The sequence below is a fragment of the Micropterus dolomieu genome, linkage group LG17 (genome assembly GCF_021292245.1).
Source record: "Micropterus dolomieu isolate WLL.071019.BEF.003 ecotype Adirondacks linkage group LG17, ASM2129224v1, whole genome shotgun sequence".
Taxonomy (NCBI): Eukaryota; Metazoa; Chordata; class Actinopteri; order Centrarchiformes; family Centrarchidae; genus Micropterus; species Micropterus dolomieu.
Window position 1 is genome coordinate 7,116,657 of NC_060166.1, and position 18,132 is coordinate 7,134,788.

The 18,132-nt window shown below is 40.9% G+C and overlaps 2 protein-coding genes and 1 long non-coding RNA gene across 5 annotated transcripts in view; 1 reads left to right on the forward strand and 2 right to left on the reverse strand.

Moving 5' to 3' along the window:
- Positions 1-4,040, reverse strand: LOC123985869. Its single transcript, XM_046073832.1, has 4 exons — positions 3,842-4,040; positions 2,978-3,199; positions 1,436-2,621; positions 1-732 (listed from the first exon to the last, which is right to left on the reverse strand). Exons 2-4 carry the CDS (start codon positions 3,114-3,116, stop codon positions 546-548), a joined length of 1,512 nt encoding a protein of 503 aa, XP_045929788.1. The 5' UTR covers positions 3,117-3,199; positions 3,842-4,040; the 3' UTR covers positions 1-545.
- Positions 4,041-9,418: 5,378 nt separating this feature from the next.
- LOC123985880 lies at positions 9,419-17,800 on the reverse strand. Its single transcript, XR_006828766.1, has 2 exons — positions 14,043-17,800; positions 9,419-13,375 (listed from the first exon to the last, which is right to left on the reverse strand). It is a non-coding gene; the product is annotated as an uncharacterized LOC123985880 (long non-coding RNA).
- LOC123985860 (alpha-2-macroglobulin-like protein 1) overlaps positions 17,337-18,132 on the forward strand; it is a 34,509-nt gene continuing 33,713 nt past the window's right edge. For all 3 annotated transcript variants that reach the window (XM_046073806.1, XM_046073808.1, XM_046073807.1), the window contains exon 1: positions 17,337-17,591. In XM_046073806.1, coding sequence (XP_045929762.1) covers positions 17,509-17,591 — 83 coding nt within the window. In that variant the 5' untranslated portion in view covers positions 17,337-17,508. The remainder of the gene's footprint in view (positions 17,592-18,132) is intronic.

An 18,132-nucleotide genomic window follows, 5' to 3' on the forward strand; every position in this document is an offset into this window, starting at 1 on the left:
TTTTTTTCCAGCAATCCCTTTATTCAGTTGATTGTTTTAAGCAAATGATAAATGAACATTATTAGGTAAAAATAAAATATAAAATAAAATATATATTTAGCATGGATCTGCCTCAATGCTGCTGATGTGTGTCACAAAAACCACAAGCAAATTCAATCACTACTACTAATTCAGAGAGCATTTTGTAAACGATCAATCATTGCAAGCGCAAACTCAGTCATCACAAGGCTGTGAGTGCAGTTCGGATCACAGTGGTCACGGACAAGTTCAGCATCTCCTCTGGAAGCCACCTCACTAAGGCTTGTTAAAGTTTTTCACCCATTTGGAAACTTCTCCTTTTCTTTTCTTTTTTTTTAAGGAAAGGTGTGTTTTTGTTCGGCCGTCCTCCTGGAACAATTATATATTTTTATTTTTTAGAAAAGAACTACCAAAATCATGCAACTACCATTTCATTTTTGTGAGACAAAACCCAGTTGGTGCTCTTGACTTGATTTTTCTCTTGGTGCTGGTTGGGAGGTTTGGAAGGTGAGGTCAGCGTGGGCGTTTTAGGCACTGCCATCCTGTTTGAGCCGCTGACTGCGCGCCTTGTAGACCTCGATCAGTAAATCTTTGACGTACTGGATTTCTCGCTCCACCGACTCCGCCTTGTCACGAAGCTCCCGGTTCTGCCCCTCGAGGCCATGCAGCTCCTCCTCCAGAGAGTCCAGCTCCGCCCTCTTACGCAGCCTGTACCTGCAGAAAGAGAGAAGGCGCCCAGTTGGTTTTATAGGGTTTTGCTGCCTTGCATCTTTATTAATGAGTCAAGTGAGCGTGACCTTTGAGCTACATTGGGTGGATTACTTACACAACTCAGACATCCCTCCCCTGAGATAACATGACGTGCTGTTTATTCCACCTACTGCAGTTACGAGCTCGAATGATCAATTATGACTTTTTCCAACTGTTCCCCTACTGACATGTTCCCCATTTTACACAGATGTGAATAAACTAGTCACACACAGACAACCCAGACGTAGAGAAACGCTTAGGTGGGGCTGAATTTGGCAGACAGTGAGGGACTTTCCATCTCCCTCCCACACTCTGCAGGACATTTAAAGCACTGGGGTGCTGCTTTATGTAACACTCCTGCCATGTTAAGAGTTGTAAAGCGAAACAACAAGTATTCAGGTATCAGCGATTGACTGAGCAGCTAAAAAACAAGAATATGATTTTTAAAAGAATCCTTTCTCAGCTGTAATTGTAAATATATTTTACTTTATTTTAATCAATCAGATTTTTATGAATTAATTCATCCTAACAGACATCTGACTGCAGAACCGATTTTTAGATGTGAATGAACATTTAAGCATGTTTTTTTTTAAAAGAAGAAATTAATAACAAAAAATAAGTGAAAGGAAGGAGCTAGAAATAAAAATGTAATGAGCCACTCGTTTACCTGTGAGCAGCAGTTTTATTCTGGTCTCTCTTCTTCTGCTTCCTCTCTCCAGTGCCAGAATCCAGAGAAGCGGCGCCCATCACCAGAGCCGGTTTGACGGAGCAGGGCTCATCCTTTAGTCTCTGGGTGGGGCGGTGGATGGGGGCACCCAGCAGCGTCCCCTCGCCCTCCCCTCTGGACAGACATTCATAGCTTTGGTCCGCAAGGCATTCTGGATAGAGGTAGTGGCCATGTTGGGGCTCTACAGCCTGTGCTTGTGACGGCTGATCTAGGTCACCTATAAAGCTATGGTAAGGCTCTGTGCTGGCCATGGACTGGTGGAAGTAGTCACCGGCCACCATTGTCTCTTGGGGAATACTTCCAGAAAGTCCTCCGTCTTTGCTGCAGTGCAAGACCTCGAGCCCCGTGCTGTCGTAACTTACATTGACCTTCACGTTGTGCATCAACTGTCCCTCTCGCTTGTGGTGGCCGTCGTACGAGCCGCCCAGACAAAACCCTCGAGCAATCTCTTCGCTGCAAAACATTCCTTCTGAAAAACAATAACTCTCCTCTTCCTTCAACGATAAAGCACATTCTCTCACCTTCTTGACGCTACCGAGGCTGCTCTTGCTCACTGTCTTCAGTGTGGAGTAGTGGTTCACAGACAACTCTGTGCTTCCTGAGTAACTTCCCCTGGAGCCCCACGTATCAAGTCCAACTTCCTCCCCGACTTTCACCGCCTCGCTGATGATTCTTCGCCCATTATTGTGGTGGTAGCGGTGATGGTAGTTGTACGGAGCGGGTCGCGCGATTTTGGTTCTGCCGATGGGGCCGCCGCAGAAGCTGGCCAGGTCCAGTTCCCCTGTTGCCAAGGTAACAACCACAGGGCTGGTTTCTGATTGGCTGGTCCCATACGAGCCATAGGGTAACTGATAATAAGACTGGGAGCCCATGGCTTGGGCACCCTTGTCACATTTTGAGGATTTCTCCAACTTGTTTGTCGTGGATGTGGACTCGGAGCGGAAGTAGTCCTCCAGCTGAGCCAGCTCCTCCTGCAGTAGAGAGGTCATGACCTCCAGATCCGAGGGCACCTTGACATCGTGTTCTAACGGCGAGGGTGGAAGGGATGAGCTGGGAGAAGATTCGGTTGTCGACACAAATGAAGACAAATCAACTTTTTCCGTCATCCAATCTGAGTGACCATCACCTATAAAAATAAAAAATAATCATCATGTAATCAGTAAAGCAATCTGTTTTTTTTTTCCCCATTCAGATGGTTGTGTAGAATAAGTGAAATTAAAAACTACAAATTCAGGAAAAAAAATCTTAAACCACGCAAGGTAGAGAGGATAAATGTAAAACCATTTCAGTTAAAAATCAAGCAATACATCCGACAAATCCAAGTGAACAACTAACCGATCATCTGAAAATGATTGAACAGCATCGTCTGCATTCGATAAATATCCACTTAGCTGTACTCACTGTACGACATTAGCCCCGTGCTGCACTGCGGCTCCGACCTCGGGATGTGGAAAAATAAAAAAGCGTCTTGGCAAAACTCACCAATTAAGTGCTGCCTCCCCGCTGGCTCCGCCCCCGTCCCCGGCCGTGATTGGCTGTGGCTAGCCTGTCGGAGAGGGGGAGCGCCGAGCTCGCCTGTGGAAATGGGAGGAATTTTCCTGCGAAGGGTCGATGCCGCCATTGTGTCGTCTGCTTCGATTAAATTGTTCAAAAGCACAAACCGTGCACTGGGTGGATGATAGAGTTGTGGAAACACCTGAAGACCTGTGGGATGAATGAAGAAAATAAAAAATTTTGAAATTTTCAATTGTGCCTTTAAATCCCAAATTTTGTACTCTGAAAACACTTCATAATTCTATAAAATGTAATAAAATAAAAATAAAAAATTATAATTAATATTTAAGGATAACACCATATAAATAAATGACTTTTTAAGGTTTATTGAGCTCTTCCCTTTTACGTCATACTGTGAAACAAATATTGATTGATGTCACAACTACACAATAATTAAGCAATAAGTGCAAAACAGAACCTTGACGTACTTTGGGAAACAAAAAACATGAGTAAATAATAAAAGGAAAAAAAACAATATACAGACATTTACTTTAATATAATTACAGACTTTACATATATAATGTGGAGTGATTTTACATAATCTAAGTTGTTAGTCTTTGTTGCGCACTTAACACTGTATCAAGAAACAGAGAGAAAACAAATTCACTATTTTAACACATAAAAAAAGTCACTTTGACATGGTTACTTTAAAATAGTAATAATGGCAAAAATAGCCCTGTACATGAGAGTAATTAACAGCTGAATTCACCGTTAGTTTAAACAGTTAGCTAAAAGAAATGACTGCCCGAACTTTCCTCTGTCCCCACAAAGCTAGAAAGCAGTTTTACTTACCCCATAGTTCCTGAATAACCTTGTAAAGTGCGTTGCAAGAAGCAAAGCACGCGGAGCTTTACGGTGAAGAGGAAGACAGTCACAGTTTAAAAAGCCATATTTTCCCCTTATGAGGTCAGGGTCTCTTCATGAAGCGCTATATCGACGAACAGACTTGCAGACAGAAAGTTTTTAAATCCGCTACTTCTGCAACTCCTAATGCCCGGACCTTCTCACAGAGGACGGAATCACTCCGCAGTTTACAGAGTTCACCCGGCCGTTACGTCATGAACCAGGGGACTTTCCCACTATCCAGAGCGCGCGCACACACACACACACACACACACACACACACACACACACACTCTTCTAACCTCTGCTGTTTAATAATAATATTTTTTTCTTTAAATTTATCTTATTGTATAAATTTCATACTTTTTATATTTACGGGGATGGTGATAGAAATAAATTAAGAACATTTAATGTTAAATCGCTATTGACTTTCTTGTAGTTTGTATAGCATTTGTTCTTCTTTAGATGCTGTAGAAAGTATTCAAGTAATATCATCAAATGTAGCCTACACGAGTTTGTTGCCTGCTGGAAAAAAGTCAGTGATAGAAAAATATGGACGGCCCAATCACACTCGAAATAAAAAAAACAACCCGTCAAAAGCATTAATAAAACTCTAAACACACTTTTAAACAGAGCTAGTGAAGAAGAGTGAGCGATAATTCATCAGACGGTACAGCCGGGACTAGTTTCCGTAGCGCCGCAGCGGAAGGACATCGTGTTGCAGTTCGAAGGTGTAACTTTAGTTGCAGCCCTGTTGCATCAGATCCGCAGGGGATTCGCTGAGCGCTGTAACAATGTGGCCACACCATTGGTTTATCTGGGGAAACTTTTTTATTTCTATTGGCCTGCTATCTGTCTTACACTGATCGCTAATCATTACACATTAGCACCAACCCGGGACTGGTTTACTGGATATTATAACCAGTGATGTTTCGTGAAAAGACACTATGACCTCCGGCTGGGATCATAATGAGAAAAACAGACACTTAAACATCAATTACAATTCCATATATGTTTATTTTCTGTATGGTCCCATATTTTATCATCACTTCCATTAGTTTGTACATGGTGTGATCTCCTTTGTGCATTTACTTCAGATACATTCTCAGCATGAACCAAAAGATTTATTAACACAAATACTTTGCAACTTAAACTCACTTAAAGACCTTTTATCAAACTTTTTTTGTAGATAATAAAGTTTATCACTTTATTGCACCATGTGAGGCTTCTCTTAACGCTTCAGACATAAATACATGGGCGACAGTACACAGGATTATAGAGTATTTATTCTTGAGGTCTTTAAACTTAACGTCTAAGTGTGTAAAATCTAATCTTGTGTGTTAATTTTTTTAATATATATCAGATATTGCATAAAAATAAATAGGTTAATTTGCATTTATTATATGCTTCGTTAGTCTCCATTGGTAATTCCCCTTCTGCAGTGGCCCATCCAAAGTATATTTTTACCTTACATACATTTTTTTATATAACAGTAATATATTTTGTTGAGCGTAGAAGAAGCCCCAGCAAACACACAGAGAAAACAAAATCCACACAGGAGTAGACAGGAGGAGTCAGACAGCCCTACACACAACACACATTTTAAATGCTTTATTTGAATCTGCAAATTACAAGGTTCAGACATCTAGAGAGGTTCAATACATTCTTTGACACTCAAGGATAAAGAAAAAAGGCCTGTGCCACCTGTTACACCTGATATGGAACAGAAGTTTGCTAGCCGTCTAGCTACTCTTTTGTTTTTTTGGTAAGCCCCCTGATATGTGCAACCACGGACTTTTATTAGACCAGTTTATACTCTCTTTTTAAGAAATCTCCCCAGCCTTCATTTGCAAAAGTGACATCAGGAGTGTTGTTGTCACGAGAGATATTAAACCATCCCGGCATTGAATGTTTGTACTCGATTCTTTTATGCTTGGCACCTGTAGTCTTTCACAGAGACACTGAGTGGTCAGCAAAGTTAAGAGTTTAAAACTGCTGGGGAGCGCACTTATTTACACACACTCGCATGCACATGTATCAATATATATCAATAACAGTGCCATCTTATCTTGAAGCTTTGGCAATCTTAAAAAAAAATCTAATTTCATGCCATGAAGCATGCTGAATAGTACTGAAATAAATAAATACATTTTTCTCTAAAGATATTTTGCCTTATAATGATGTGGCTTTGTAAACTGTCCACCTCACTACTGTCTATTCTAGTACAGTATTGTTCAATGATTTGTGAAGTGAGCAGAATAGATAAGTGAAATATAATAATAATCATTACAATGATTGAAGTCCCATTTAAAATTTCTAAGCAGTAAAAAAGCTTTTAGTAAATGGTTTATAACAGACTGTAATGCGGTTGTAATCTGAGTGTTTGTTAATGTGTCTGTTAAAAACATCTCCTGCTGTGTGCACCCATGTGTGGAGGCCGCTGTATGAACAGATAATGAATGACAATATATTGAAACACAGTTGCAACAACAGAAAGAAAGTCGTCATAGGAGAACTTATAAAACAGTGTGCATTAATACACACTTAAAGCTGTCCTTAAATCTGCTTCCAACGACATTATTGTGTGTTTAAACCATTTATTAAATGCTTATATTGCTCATTTTTTTGTTTATTTGACAGGGACAGTGCTCATTAATTAACAGTGAAATAACTGTAAATGAGTCAGAGTTAGCTCAACAGGCTAATTTTCATCTGTCCCTGGCCAGTTATTACGAGGGCAACCTAAAATAAAGATTTAAAATGACATAAAATGACTTATTACAGTCCACAAGTAATAACAATATATACAGAAATAGTAGTAAAACAGGTACACCACACAACAATAAGTAACAAACAACATATCAACAAACAGCATAGGCAAAACATAACAAGAAATGAAAAAGACTGACAAAAGACAATCTGCAAACAAGCAACAAATCTCAGTAGGCATTCAGTCTAATGTGCACATATCTGATTATCAATTAGCCACTTCTTAAGCTGACCAGTGAAAGAACGATAAGTATTTGCTTCTCTTATCAGCACTGGCAATAGATTCTATTGTTTAGATGCTGTTACAGAGAAGGCTGACTGGCTAAAAGCACTTCTTTGAGTGTATGTAATTAGTTGTGTAAAATCCATTTTATCTTTAATTCTTTTTAAAGAATTCCTATTTCTCTTGTACTAAATACTGCTTATATATGTTAACTGGTGGGATCCTTAATGAAAGTATCAAAACCTGAAATCTTGTGTGTATGTGTGTGTGTGTGTGTGTGTGTGTGTGTGTGTGTGTGTTTATGCCTCACCGTAAAATGTCACCTGCCCCTTCACACTCTGACGCCGTTATAAATCTCATCTCTGTTACAACATCATTATCATTTAACGGGCTTCCCAAAACAGGATGTTCATTTAATCATGAGGTTTAATCAACCACAGAAAGACACATCTACGACAACTGCAGTGACAGCAAGCAGAAGAAAATTTAACTTTGTTAAACACACGACGTGGGTGTGTTTAAAAATCTTCCAAATATAGCTGACTGTCACTTCCAGCTGCAGAAGGACAGACGCTGATTCCAGATTGATTGGTCCCAAATGCCAAATAGAGTAAAACTGGCAGATGATGTAGTCAAGTTTACAGACAGGGACAATAACCTGCTGCTCTCTGGTGACAGCAATTTAAACAAAATGATGTGTGTGTGTGTTTTCCCTCTGAAATGTGTGTGATAATCCATCTGTAATGTGATAACGAGTCTGTGTTACACCTACAACAGGTTATAGTCACAGTTTTTCTATAATCAGATGTATTTAACGTCTCCCTCCCCAGGCTGTCACCCTGTTTGTGTTTCTTGTACCTGACCTCGAGGCTGTTTGTGCAGCATGACAGGCAGTGTGACAGGTAGGATATGTGGAGGTCGGACAGACTGGCTGACACCCAGCGTGTCCCGCTGCCCTCATTAGTAAAACCAGGACGGCTCAGCGTGGCTCCCTGGCTGGAGCTCCTCTGCCTATCCTCTGCCTCCCCGACGAGCCAAAAGCTGATTGAAGCAGCCAGGTCTTCCTGTTGCTATAGTAATAGGCAACACTGGCTCACCCTTCTCGAAAACATGTTTTTGGCATCCCTGTAGCCGTGGGTTTTACGGCCTCCCCCTCAGAGCCCTTACACCCCCATTGTTTACAGTGTTCGTCTTGCTATTTTTGCAGATGGTGCAGTTTTTTATTATGCATGATGCACCTCTTTAGTCGCGCATGAATTTGTAATCATCCCAGGTCGCGGAGATCAGGAAAAGTTGTGGCGATGTGTGCAATGCCCCTGCAAGAATATTGTATCTAATTTGTTTTATAACCTCTAACAGATCACTTATTAAGATCAGTTGTGAATTTATCAACACAATTTATTCATACATCCCAGTCCTCTTCTGACTGAAACTCAAAACTTAGTAAGCATTCCACATTTAAATAGAAAACACACATTTAAAATGATTAACTCAATCATATTTTAAATTATAATACAGTTAAGTACAAATTTCACTGCTTCATTTTGACTCCATGTTCAAAATTGGATCATTAATTGCAGATATGAAGCAATAAAATACAAATAGTTGCATCTGAAAATAACTGAATTCTCAGTGACCTTGGCACAAAAAGAACCTCCCATACTGTATACTGTGTATATTTACAGTAGAGTCCACAGATTTCAGCGTTGTGTGTAATAGTGAATCCACAATGAATTCCTTAACTTGCAGGCTTTTTCTGTATTGCGGCAAAACGATTGCCTGCTTTTTGTGCAGTATTGCCCTCCATCTGTCCGTTTGTACTGTATAACCATACAGGAGCCCTCTCCAGCAGTGCATCGCGGGATGGGAAGAGCTTCCTTCAAAGACGCAAGCGGCCATGCACTCCTCTACTATGGCACATTGGTATCAGTTACACCATAATTTCATCACCAGCAGCTCCCTGTGAATCCTGCTTACATTAACTTTTTACAGGGATTGGCAACACAGAGGCAGAGATGCATGGCAGTGCCAGCACTTGAACCCATTTAGATTTCTCCTCCTATTCAATAGTTGGTCTCAACATATTGTTATTTGTTGATGAAGTGTTGTATTTGGATGAACAAATGGTCTGAATTGTGAAGAATCCATGCAGTTACAGTGGGATTACATTGAGAGAAAAGGCGAGGGGGATTAAAAAAACAAGAGGATGGGGAGACTTCAAAGTGGAAAAGTATGCAGGGCTGTGTTTGAATGATGGCTGGTGTATTGTTTTGATAAGTGTTCCCTGAGGAGAACATGTGAGGGAGCGTGTCACTCTTTCCTCTCATCTCTGAGATAGGGAGCTAGGCACCGAGGGAACGTCAAAACCCAGCCGTAATTACAACAATTCTGCAGAGCGGCTGCTTCACACTCACACAGCACGCAAACTGCACAAATGCAAATGAATTAATTTGCTTAAAACATGAACCTAAATTAACATGTTCGACCCTGAGATGATGATGATAATACTGGTGCACAGGGAGCAAGGAAGAATGTGAAATGTAGACAATTTAATCCAATCCCCTTGACACACACGTCTGCTTTCATCACTGCTCATTCAGTAGAATTATCAGTTCCTCTAAGTGCTTGTTTGGAGACAAAGCACAATGTCAAATACAGTGTAAATTTCTATATTTGTTTACAGCGAGTCTGAAACTTTAATTAACGTTACAGTGTGTCTGCTTACAAATGCAAATTACAAAAGCAACATACATAAACATGGTTTAATTCACCCATTACCGTGGCCATGAACATCTTTTAGATGGAGAAATGATGATTACTGTGGGACTCATTATGAAATCTGTTTCATGATAACATTTTGACTTATTTCACAGATTCATTAAGTTTAAAGAAATCCAGGAAACACCACACACTATGTTAAAGGTAATTATTTTACTTGTTAAAATACTTCAAAATGTTACATTTCTCCAAAAGCAAACTCATCTTATATGTTTTCTCTCTTTAGTGTAACTGCAGTTCAATAATTTGGATTTATTGTATTACCTTGCCCCTCAGATTCACTGCAGAGCAACTGGATGTGAAACACAACTTAGTCAACACAAGCTTTTTCACAACAAATTTCAGTATTTGTACAAAATGACTGGAGGAAGGAGCCCGCGACACAATAGCAATGTTATTCAACCTGTAGGTTTGATCGTTGTCCTGTTAAGTCATTGTTAGTCTATTGCATCAGTCCTCAGCCCAAGGGTCAGGAGATGAGTACGGGGAGAGAAAATATTTTAAAAACTTAAAATCTTGTTAATTGTTTGGACTTTGCTGTTTTACCATGAAATACTGCAGAGTTTGATCTGTTCAGGCCTCAAAAAGTGTTCAGGGAGGAGGGAGGGGGGGGATCACTTTTCAGTTTAGGTGCTCACAACTCACGAGGGGTTGCAAGGAGACGCTGGCTCACAAGCAAGTCAAGTCAAATCAGTTTTATTTATTTAGCCTAAAACAGCAATCTGTATATCTTTACTTAAGTCAGATAGACTTAAGGCTTTATTCCATATTTATTTTAGAGATGATGGTGGAACCAATCAGTGCTACTGTTGCCTGCCGTGGCTCTAAACAGAGCAAAATTGAATGCAACATTTGAATTTAATCCCGCGTAAATGAGAATTTTACTGGAAGCGAATGGAAAGCTGAATATGGGACTTCCAAAAAAAAAAATCACCAAATTGAAAAATTTATGGCTGAGTGGTTTGATTCCATCAGAGTTGCATTTCATAGCCTTCTCTCTGTCACCCTGCGTTTCTTGTCTGTGTCTCTGCTGTCACTCACAAAACAAAGGCAAAATGCCAAAAGCATAATCTTAAAAAGAACAAAAATCAGGACTGACCTTCAAAGAACTGTCAAATCCTACTGACACAGACCTGAATTGATGAAAGCAACCTAAACACGCACTCTTATACTGTATATTAAATTAGACAAAGGAAAAGGTTTATTGACGGAGACAGGCCATCCAACAGTGTCAGTGGACTGAGGGACAAAACGGTGTTAGATTACGTTATTTCTCCGCACAGCAGCTTTCATTTCAGGAATACTGATTCTATCATTACAAAGATATTTATTAAATTTCCACTTTTTAACTCCACTTCAGCTCCCTGGCAAGATCACACACACAGAATCAAGCAGAGCAGATGAGTTTACATCAGGAGAAACCCACATTACTAGATTACTGTTGTCTTTCTCAGGGTGTTCCACCGCAGTCTCTCGTAACGATGTTGTGGTTGGGGGAGAGTGTACCAAGCCGTCCCAGCGATTTCAAGTCATTGTGGTCTCATTACAGCAGGCTGTTGGTAATCCTCTGCCTTTGATCTCGGAGCTGAAGGGAGCTGTGTTTTACTGTAGTTCAAACAATGTTCTCCCTGCTCCCTCAGCACCTCCACCAGGAGCCCTGTGGTAGCTGAGGAGCCACAGCCTGGCAATGTGAGACAGAGGAGCGGGGAGGTTGGGGGTTGGTTTGTTTTTCAGATGAATGCAGGTGAGACAGAAACACAGATGAAGGTTTGCCGGTGGTGTGTAAGTCAGTCGGAGGTTAACCAGAAAGAGATTCATGCTCATCTCAGCAACGGGCTCAGATGGAGCGCGCTTTCACTTCAAGTCAATGCAGAATACTTTATTCATGCCTCAAGGGATGATTGAAGGCAGGCGAGTCCACAAATAACGAGAGACCAGAGCACAGAATTCAGGTTCTGGGTGATCCTGCTTTGTCTGTCAATGCACTTTGTAAACTCTCTTCTCAAAGGTGCCATGTACCTAAAGTTATTGTTATTATTCATACACAGAAACCCACAAATACAACAGCCTCATCATCATACAAAGCTCTGTTCACAAAAAGTGGATTTATCACTTTAAACCTTCCTGTATTTGATTTATATAGTGTAACTTCAAAAATACAGTACTTTAATATAAATGACTCATTGTGTGGCCTACATGTTAAGCTTTTTTTTTAAAGGACTTCTATAGAATCTAATTCAGTGCTAGGATTAATAGCACTGACTTACCAGCTTACAGTAATGGATGTAAACCAAGGAACTGTGGGATGGTATCAAAACAGCTGCCATCAGTTTTTTTCTTGTTGAAAAACACTGTAATATTTCTCAGCTCGGGTGACGCATCAACCTCTGCCTCACAGCCAGTTTACACCTTGTTTTATACAGTCTATGGTTTACACACCTTTCTCGCAAGCTGTCAAAAGGCATTCTGGGAAATGTACTGTATAAGCATTCTTTTCTTAAAACACAAAATTAGCTGGCCTTGTAAGAAAACTTCAACTTGTTTCTTATGTAAATTAACTTGTTTCAAGAATTTCTGGTCATTTTGAGCGCCACTGTGCCAAAGTAGGCTACAGCTTCACAGAGCCACTAGAATGGCTGTGGACTATTAGACTTGGGACAACATTTTGGAAAGAAATCACACAGTACTTAGTTTAAAAAAATCTTACTTGACTCACTAAGAGTAAGTGATTCTGCAGTGAGTAGAGTGGTTGTAGGCAATTCAGGTTTCAGAAAAGAAGGTAAAATTTAAAATGAAAACAAATTCCCCATCAAAAACTGACCATGTGTTGGTCTCCACAATGTTTTGCATGTCACAAAATGGAGATCTAACAACGTAAGAGTGTCTGAGGGGGAGTTTTCTTTTAAATCAAACAAAGCATACTAAAGCTAAAAGGCAGTGTCCAGGTCCTTGGAGCTCCCATGGGACTCAAACAAACCAAGGCGGTGCTTAATAAACCTCTAGAAACTACAGCGCCAAAAGAACTGAGGAAACCAATGGCAGCCAGCTCTCTGCTATATCCACCACCTGAAGCTCAACATATCCCTGCTAGAGCTCTGCACACACTGAGACAAACACACACAACCCGTGGATTTTGTTATACCAATATGGGAATCATACAGTCTGATATGGCCTCACTGACAGCTATTCTCAGGGATTGTGCTCATCGCTGGCTCATGTACTGCCGCTGCGGGTTTCTGTTTGTCCCTGATCTTCAACATTTTGGTAGAAGTGTGGATTCCAATAAAGGCTTGTTAAACAACAGATTTCATTCTCCGACTCAAGAGGGCCCTGCATGGCCCAGAGGCGTAAGCTGCTCCTTTGAACATCTAAATCCCCATGCAGCGCCTGACTTCCCTTTGTTATTCGCTGGTGGATGTTCCTTCACTGTTTTTCCGTGTGTACAATCGCTCTGGAAAGGCTCCAGTGGACCGTGTAGAGGGAGCTTTTAGCTGTAAAAGATCATCTGATTGAGATCATCAAGCCCCACTTAATTGAACTTTTATATGATATCTCTGTAGGAGCACAGGGTGAACATATTGTTTTAATAAAGAATTCATCAGCCAGAGATGGGGAGCCAGATTTAATGAGCCCCTCCCTGGATTGGAGATGAGAGACATGAAACAAACAGTCTGGTCTCAGCCCGAATGTCTGCTGCCCTCTCCTGCCTGCTGCTGTGAACACACACACCAGTTCAGATGTGCAGTGCTGTGAATGTGTTTTATTCATTTAATTTTCAGTGATTGAAACGCTCAGAACATGATCTACCGACAGGGCAAAGTGGGCAACTTCCTCCAAAGTTCCAGGTTCACTATTTATCATTTGGTTTTGGCCATTTTTGGTCATGCTAATATGATTCAATTATGTTTTAAAGAAAGCTACGAACAGCTGGTATTTCTGTCAGTTACCAAAAATATATTAAATTTTATTCATGTGACGTAGAGTATCTTCATAAGTCGCCCTGAGATAGCGAAATATTCCTGAATTAGGAACCACTGGCAGCTACTGGAGGCAGGGTGGAGCAGGTTTCCCACCTATGCCCATGCCCACCTGAAAGCGAGATCACAAATTTTCCTTTAGGGCTGTCAATATGCATTCTGGTAAAATGTGATGTATGATGTTGCAGACATCTCATTCTAAAGCCTTTTTAACAAGCAGATTTTTATACTATATCTATAAATTGTGTTTCTAGGTCTTAATTATATACAGAAATAAACATGATGGGGGTTGTTTTGCAGTGAGTAGACAATGTATGTTGAGGAACATGTGTACAAAAAAACAAACAAAACATAGCGTGCTTTAAATGTTATAAAATGAAAATGATTTATAATGTTACAGTACCTTAAGGGGAGATTTTGTCTAAATCTTTAGTCACATGCAGCACGCCAAAGGTAGAAGGCAGTGTCCTGTCTCTGGAGGTCTTGAGACAAGTGGTGCTTGATCATTTCTTTGGTCAGAAATAAGCAACTCTGTGGGATCAGTGGTGAAAGAACTGAAAACTGAAGTGGAAAAATGCTCAGTTACAAGAAAAATACAGCATTCCATTTTTAGGAGGAAAATGTACTCATGTGTACAAAATAAACAGTGAAAAAGAATAGACTTTAGTCCCACTGTGTAAAGAGACCTTGAAGCTCCAGTCTGGGAGATTTTCAAGCTTTCAAATCACCTGAAGAGGAACGGAAGGGGAGAAGATAGGTAAGAAAGAAAGAAAGAAAGAAAGAAATTACAACTGTTTCATTTGAACAATGATCCATGAAAGTATAAAAGCAATTGCCAGTGATACTTGGACTGCATTAAAGCCACTATGGAAGCCATACGATTAGCTGTTAAACTGCTGTTAATGGCCAGCTTGATCACTTTAAATTGCTGCTACAGAGGCCTAAACACCCTTCCTATTTTCTCTGCTCCATTACGTCCTAAAATAATCTACCTAGTGGACATGTAAAGTGTGAATCTTCAACCGCAAGTGCTACCTTGCTCCCAGACCCCAGATTTCACACACGTTAATTGTCCTCAGGAATGTTCCTGACCTCAGTCTGCAGTTACCTAAAACAAAACCTCTCATACAAGTGCAGCACGGTGGAGACACAGATATAAGCACAGTGCTGCACACAGTCAGTGTAACCAAATACTGAAATATTGTACAGTGTTACCGTTCCATTCAGGCCTGTCTTTGATTGACTTTTGTAGAGATCAAAGGCAGGAGGAGACAAAAGATAAAAGAAGATAAAAGAAGAGCTGGAGGAAAGACAGCCTGTCACCTCCCCACGTCGCTTCCTGTAGAGAAGCAAACAGGTGTAACAGAGTTAGAAATAACCCTTTAATATGAATTTCTACAAAATTGATATGCTTGGCTTACATACAGTTTTAGAGCCACCTGATGGGTTAATAGTGCACAGATAGGGTTCCTCCTGCAAACCATAGGCGCCTCAGCAAAGAATCAGCTACATGCATTTTGACTGTAAGCTCTACCAGCATGTGATCTGAAAGTTACAGACACTTGCAGAAACAGTTAATGTATTCACAAGTAAGACTTCTGGTTGCATGTTGAGCTAATGCTGGTTAGCTAGCCAACAACTTGCTAGTTTGCGCTCGGCTGTAATGTTTCTAGTAATTTTTTCAGCTCTGAATGCATGCATAACATACTGTGTTGATGAAAACTGCGTGCTGTTGATTTTTATACTCGGTGGGCTTTGTTGTTGGGTTTCATATATTGTCTTTGCATGAAAACCTCGAATTCCAGCTTCATGATTTATCATGTTTTGTGTGAAGTGAAGGCTTTTCCTGGGTTAATAGTGTGTCATATACAACATGTAGCCCATTGCAGAATTTGAGAAGTACATTGCCAAACGTATTGCTAAAAGGTTGATACAAGGTTTTGTTTAACAGCAATAACATGGTGCACACTTGTGAATGTAAAAGAAAATATCTCTTATTTCTCTGTAGAAAATGATACATTATATTAGCAGCATAGGATCAAATGTTTGGTTTAAACTTGAATGTGTAGAAAAAGACTATAATAGCGCAATGTGAGAAAATACAATTTGTATATGTAAGGTAAAAAAAAGGAAAATATTCCTAAGCTGGAGGAATGTTTGCAGTTGCGTAACACTCTGTGTTGATGAAGACTGTTGATTTTTATACCAGCTCCAGAATAAAGAGTGACACTGGCTCTCCAAATAACTGAAATGAATGATAAAACTCAACACAGTACACTTTCAGCACATGCCCTGTGTCTTGTTGTACAGACATTCAGGTATTTACAAACTGGAAAAGTCAGACGACACCACGTCTGCATGGAAATGAATGTCCACAGTGAAGAATCAACAGGGGGAGTGTGGCGTTTCAGACAGGATATTTTTAATATCCTGCCAGAAATTCTCCTCATGTTTAGCCACTCCTGCGTCTCACAGGACGACGGGCCTCATCTGAGATGTCCTTGACACACGATGCCTTGTGCCGGATTCTTTCAACTGTGTGTTTAAATGACTCAATTCCCTCTGGTTATTGGTTGAGACATGTTGTTGCCAACAAAAAAAGGTGGTAGAGCTACCTCACCCCATCTGCAGGATCCTAATGTTAGTAGAGTGATGAGGAGGTTGGTGGTGATGATGATGATGTTGTTAAACCAGAGGAAGCTATTTAAAGTGTTTTCAAATCAAAGCGAACCCCATTAAATGAGCATTCCAACAGCAGGAATTTGATTTTGAAGCTTGACACACATTAAAGGTAGCCTGTGGAGTTTTCTTGTAAACAAATCAAATCAGTGTTACTCACCAAAACCCACTGTGTATCATTGAGCTCTACCAAAAATGTCGAGTGCGTTTCCATTCTCATTTCTCATTGTAAGCTGATGTTCATAATTGAAATCCTGCCTGGTTTACGTCAAAGCTTGCATTGTTTACAGGGACCTACTTGTAAAAACCTTGTGCTCATATCAAAAACTCCATAGGGTACCTTTAAGCTAAACAGACACTGCACAATTTCATTAATCTTGTATGTTTCCTTTTAATCAGCCGTTATGGGTCGTCAAAAACATAGGCCTACATATGGATCAATCAACCGGCACAACCTGGGAAATCCCATAGCAGACCACACCAGAAATCTTTAGTTGATTTAGCACCGGAATGTAGAGCTGTCTGCGCTGTGCATGGAGAAATGAATCTTGAATGTGAATTTTAATTTAATATTTATTCAAGTCATTATCGTCTGTTCTCTTTGTGGCAGAATTGATTGCAGGAGGCCTCCATGAAGCCACTCAGGGCCACAGAGAGTGATATCTTTTATCTAGGTTTTGTGTTATCTCTGCTGTCTTCAATACTCAAACAGCCTCTCGTAGGCCTGTTGCTCAATGCAACAGTGCTAAAAATTGCATGGTCTACATGCCTGCATCAGACAGTGATTGTATTCTCACCTTCCCTTGACCTGCTCTTTCTTTACCCCTCACTCATGTTCTTTAGAAACTGGAGGAGTGGACTGGCGGCAGACAGGGCTGTGTGATTCAACTTTTGGGAAGTGAAACTCCTTTGGGAATAGGGAGGAGGCTGCAAAGGTCCAACGAACTTTGGGGGGAGTGACTCAAACAGGGAGGGGGTGGCGGTGGTTTGGGGGTATAAACAGCAAACCAGCGCCACAGCCCCCTCCGTTTCAGCAACTTTGTGCCCTGCGCATCCGTCTCAGTCTCTCTCCCACTCCCTGAGTCCGGCCCGCAGTGGGGGTTTCAGGCTGGAACGCGTCCTCCTCCGGTGCAGTCCGGTCCGCTCAAGTTGTCCCGCTGCCTGCAAAGCGCCGACTCTGCTGCGCAGACATGGCACCTGTCCTCCAAATGTTTGCTGTCATCATCGCATCAGCGCTCCTGCAAACTGCGACATCGGCCCACCTCAATGAGACGTAAGTAGAAGTTATTTTGACAAACTGCCGCATCTCGTGTTGTCTGAGAAAGTTTGCTTGGTGATTGTGCGTCACGCCAGTAGATGCCAAATGCACGCGCCATTGTTTGCGTGAGAAGCTGCTTGATGAAGTTCGCAAAAAGTTAAAAATCATGTCGTATTTGTAGAACCAACATCCAGCATCGTCCCACTGGTGAGGCAGAAAGTCCGAGTTAGCCTCAGGATTGTTATGCAATGTGTAGACGGGCGGTCCCACCAAGTGTTTGTGTTTGTGTGTGTGTGTGTGTGTGTGTGTGTGTTTTCGCGTGTGTGTGTCAAAGTTCCTCCATCTGCTACCACTTACAAACATTTGATTAATAATCTGCTCATAGCTGCTGAAAGTATTGGGTCAAAGTGGAACATAGAGGGATGACTGATAAGGGGTTATTTGGTTAATCCAGCTATCAGTTTCAGGAGGGGACTGGTTTTGCTCTGCTGCTTTTAGGCAGTCTGGCCAAACAGATGTCTTGCTTTTTTAAAATCAAAATGTTGGCTCTTACTTA

Excerpts from the sequence above, each read along its gene's own strand:
- LOC123985869 (XM_046073832.1), bottom strand. The coding sequence starts at position 3,116 with ATGGCGGCATCGACCCTTCGCAGGAAAATTCCTCCCATTTCCACAGGC. Across the intron at positions 2,622-2,977 it reads GGGGAGGCAGCACTTAATTG|GTGATGGTCACTCAGATTGG; the intron begins GTGAGTTTTGCC and ends TTATTTTTATAG. Across the intron at positions 733-1,435 it reads AATAAAACTGCTGCTCACAG|GTACAGGCTGCGTAAGAGGG; the intron begins GTAAACGAGTGG and ends CTCTTTCTGCAG.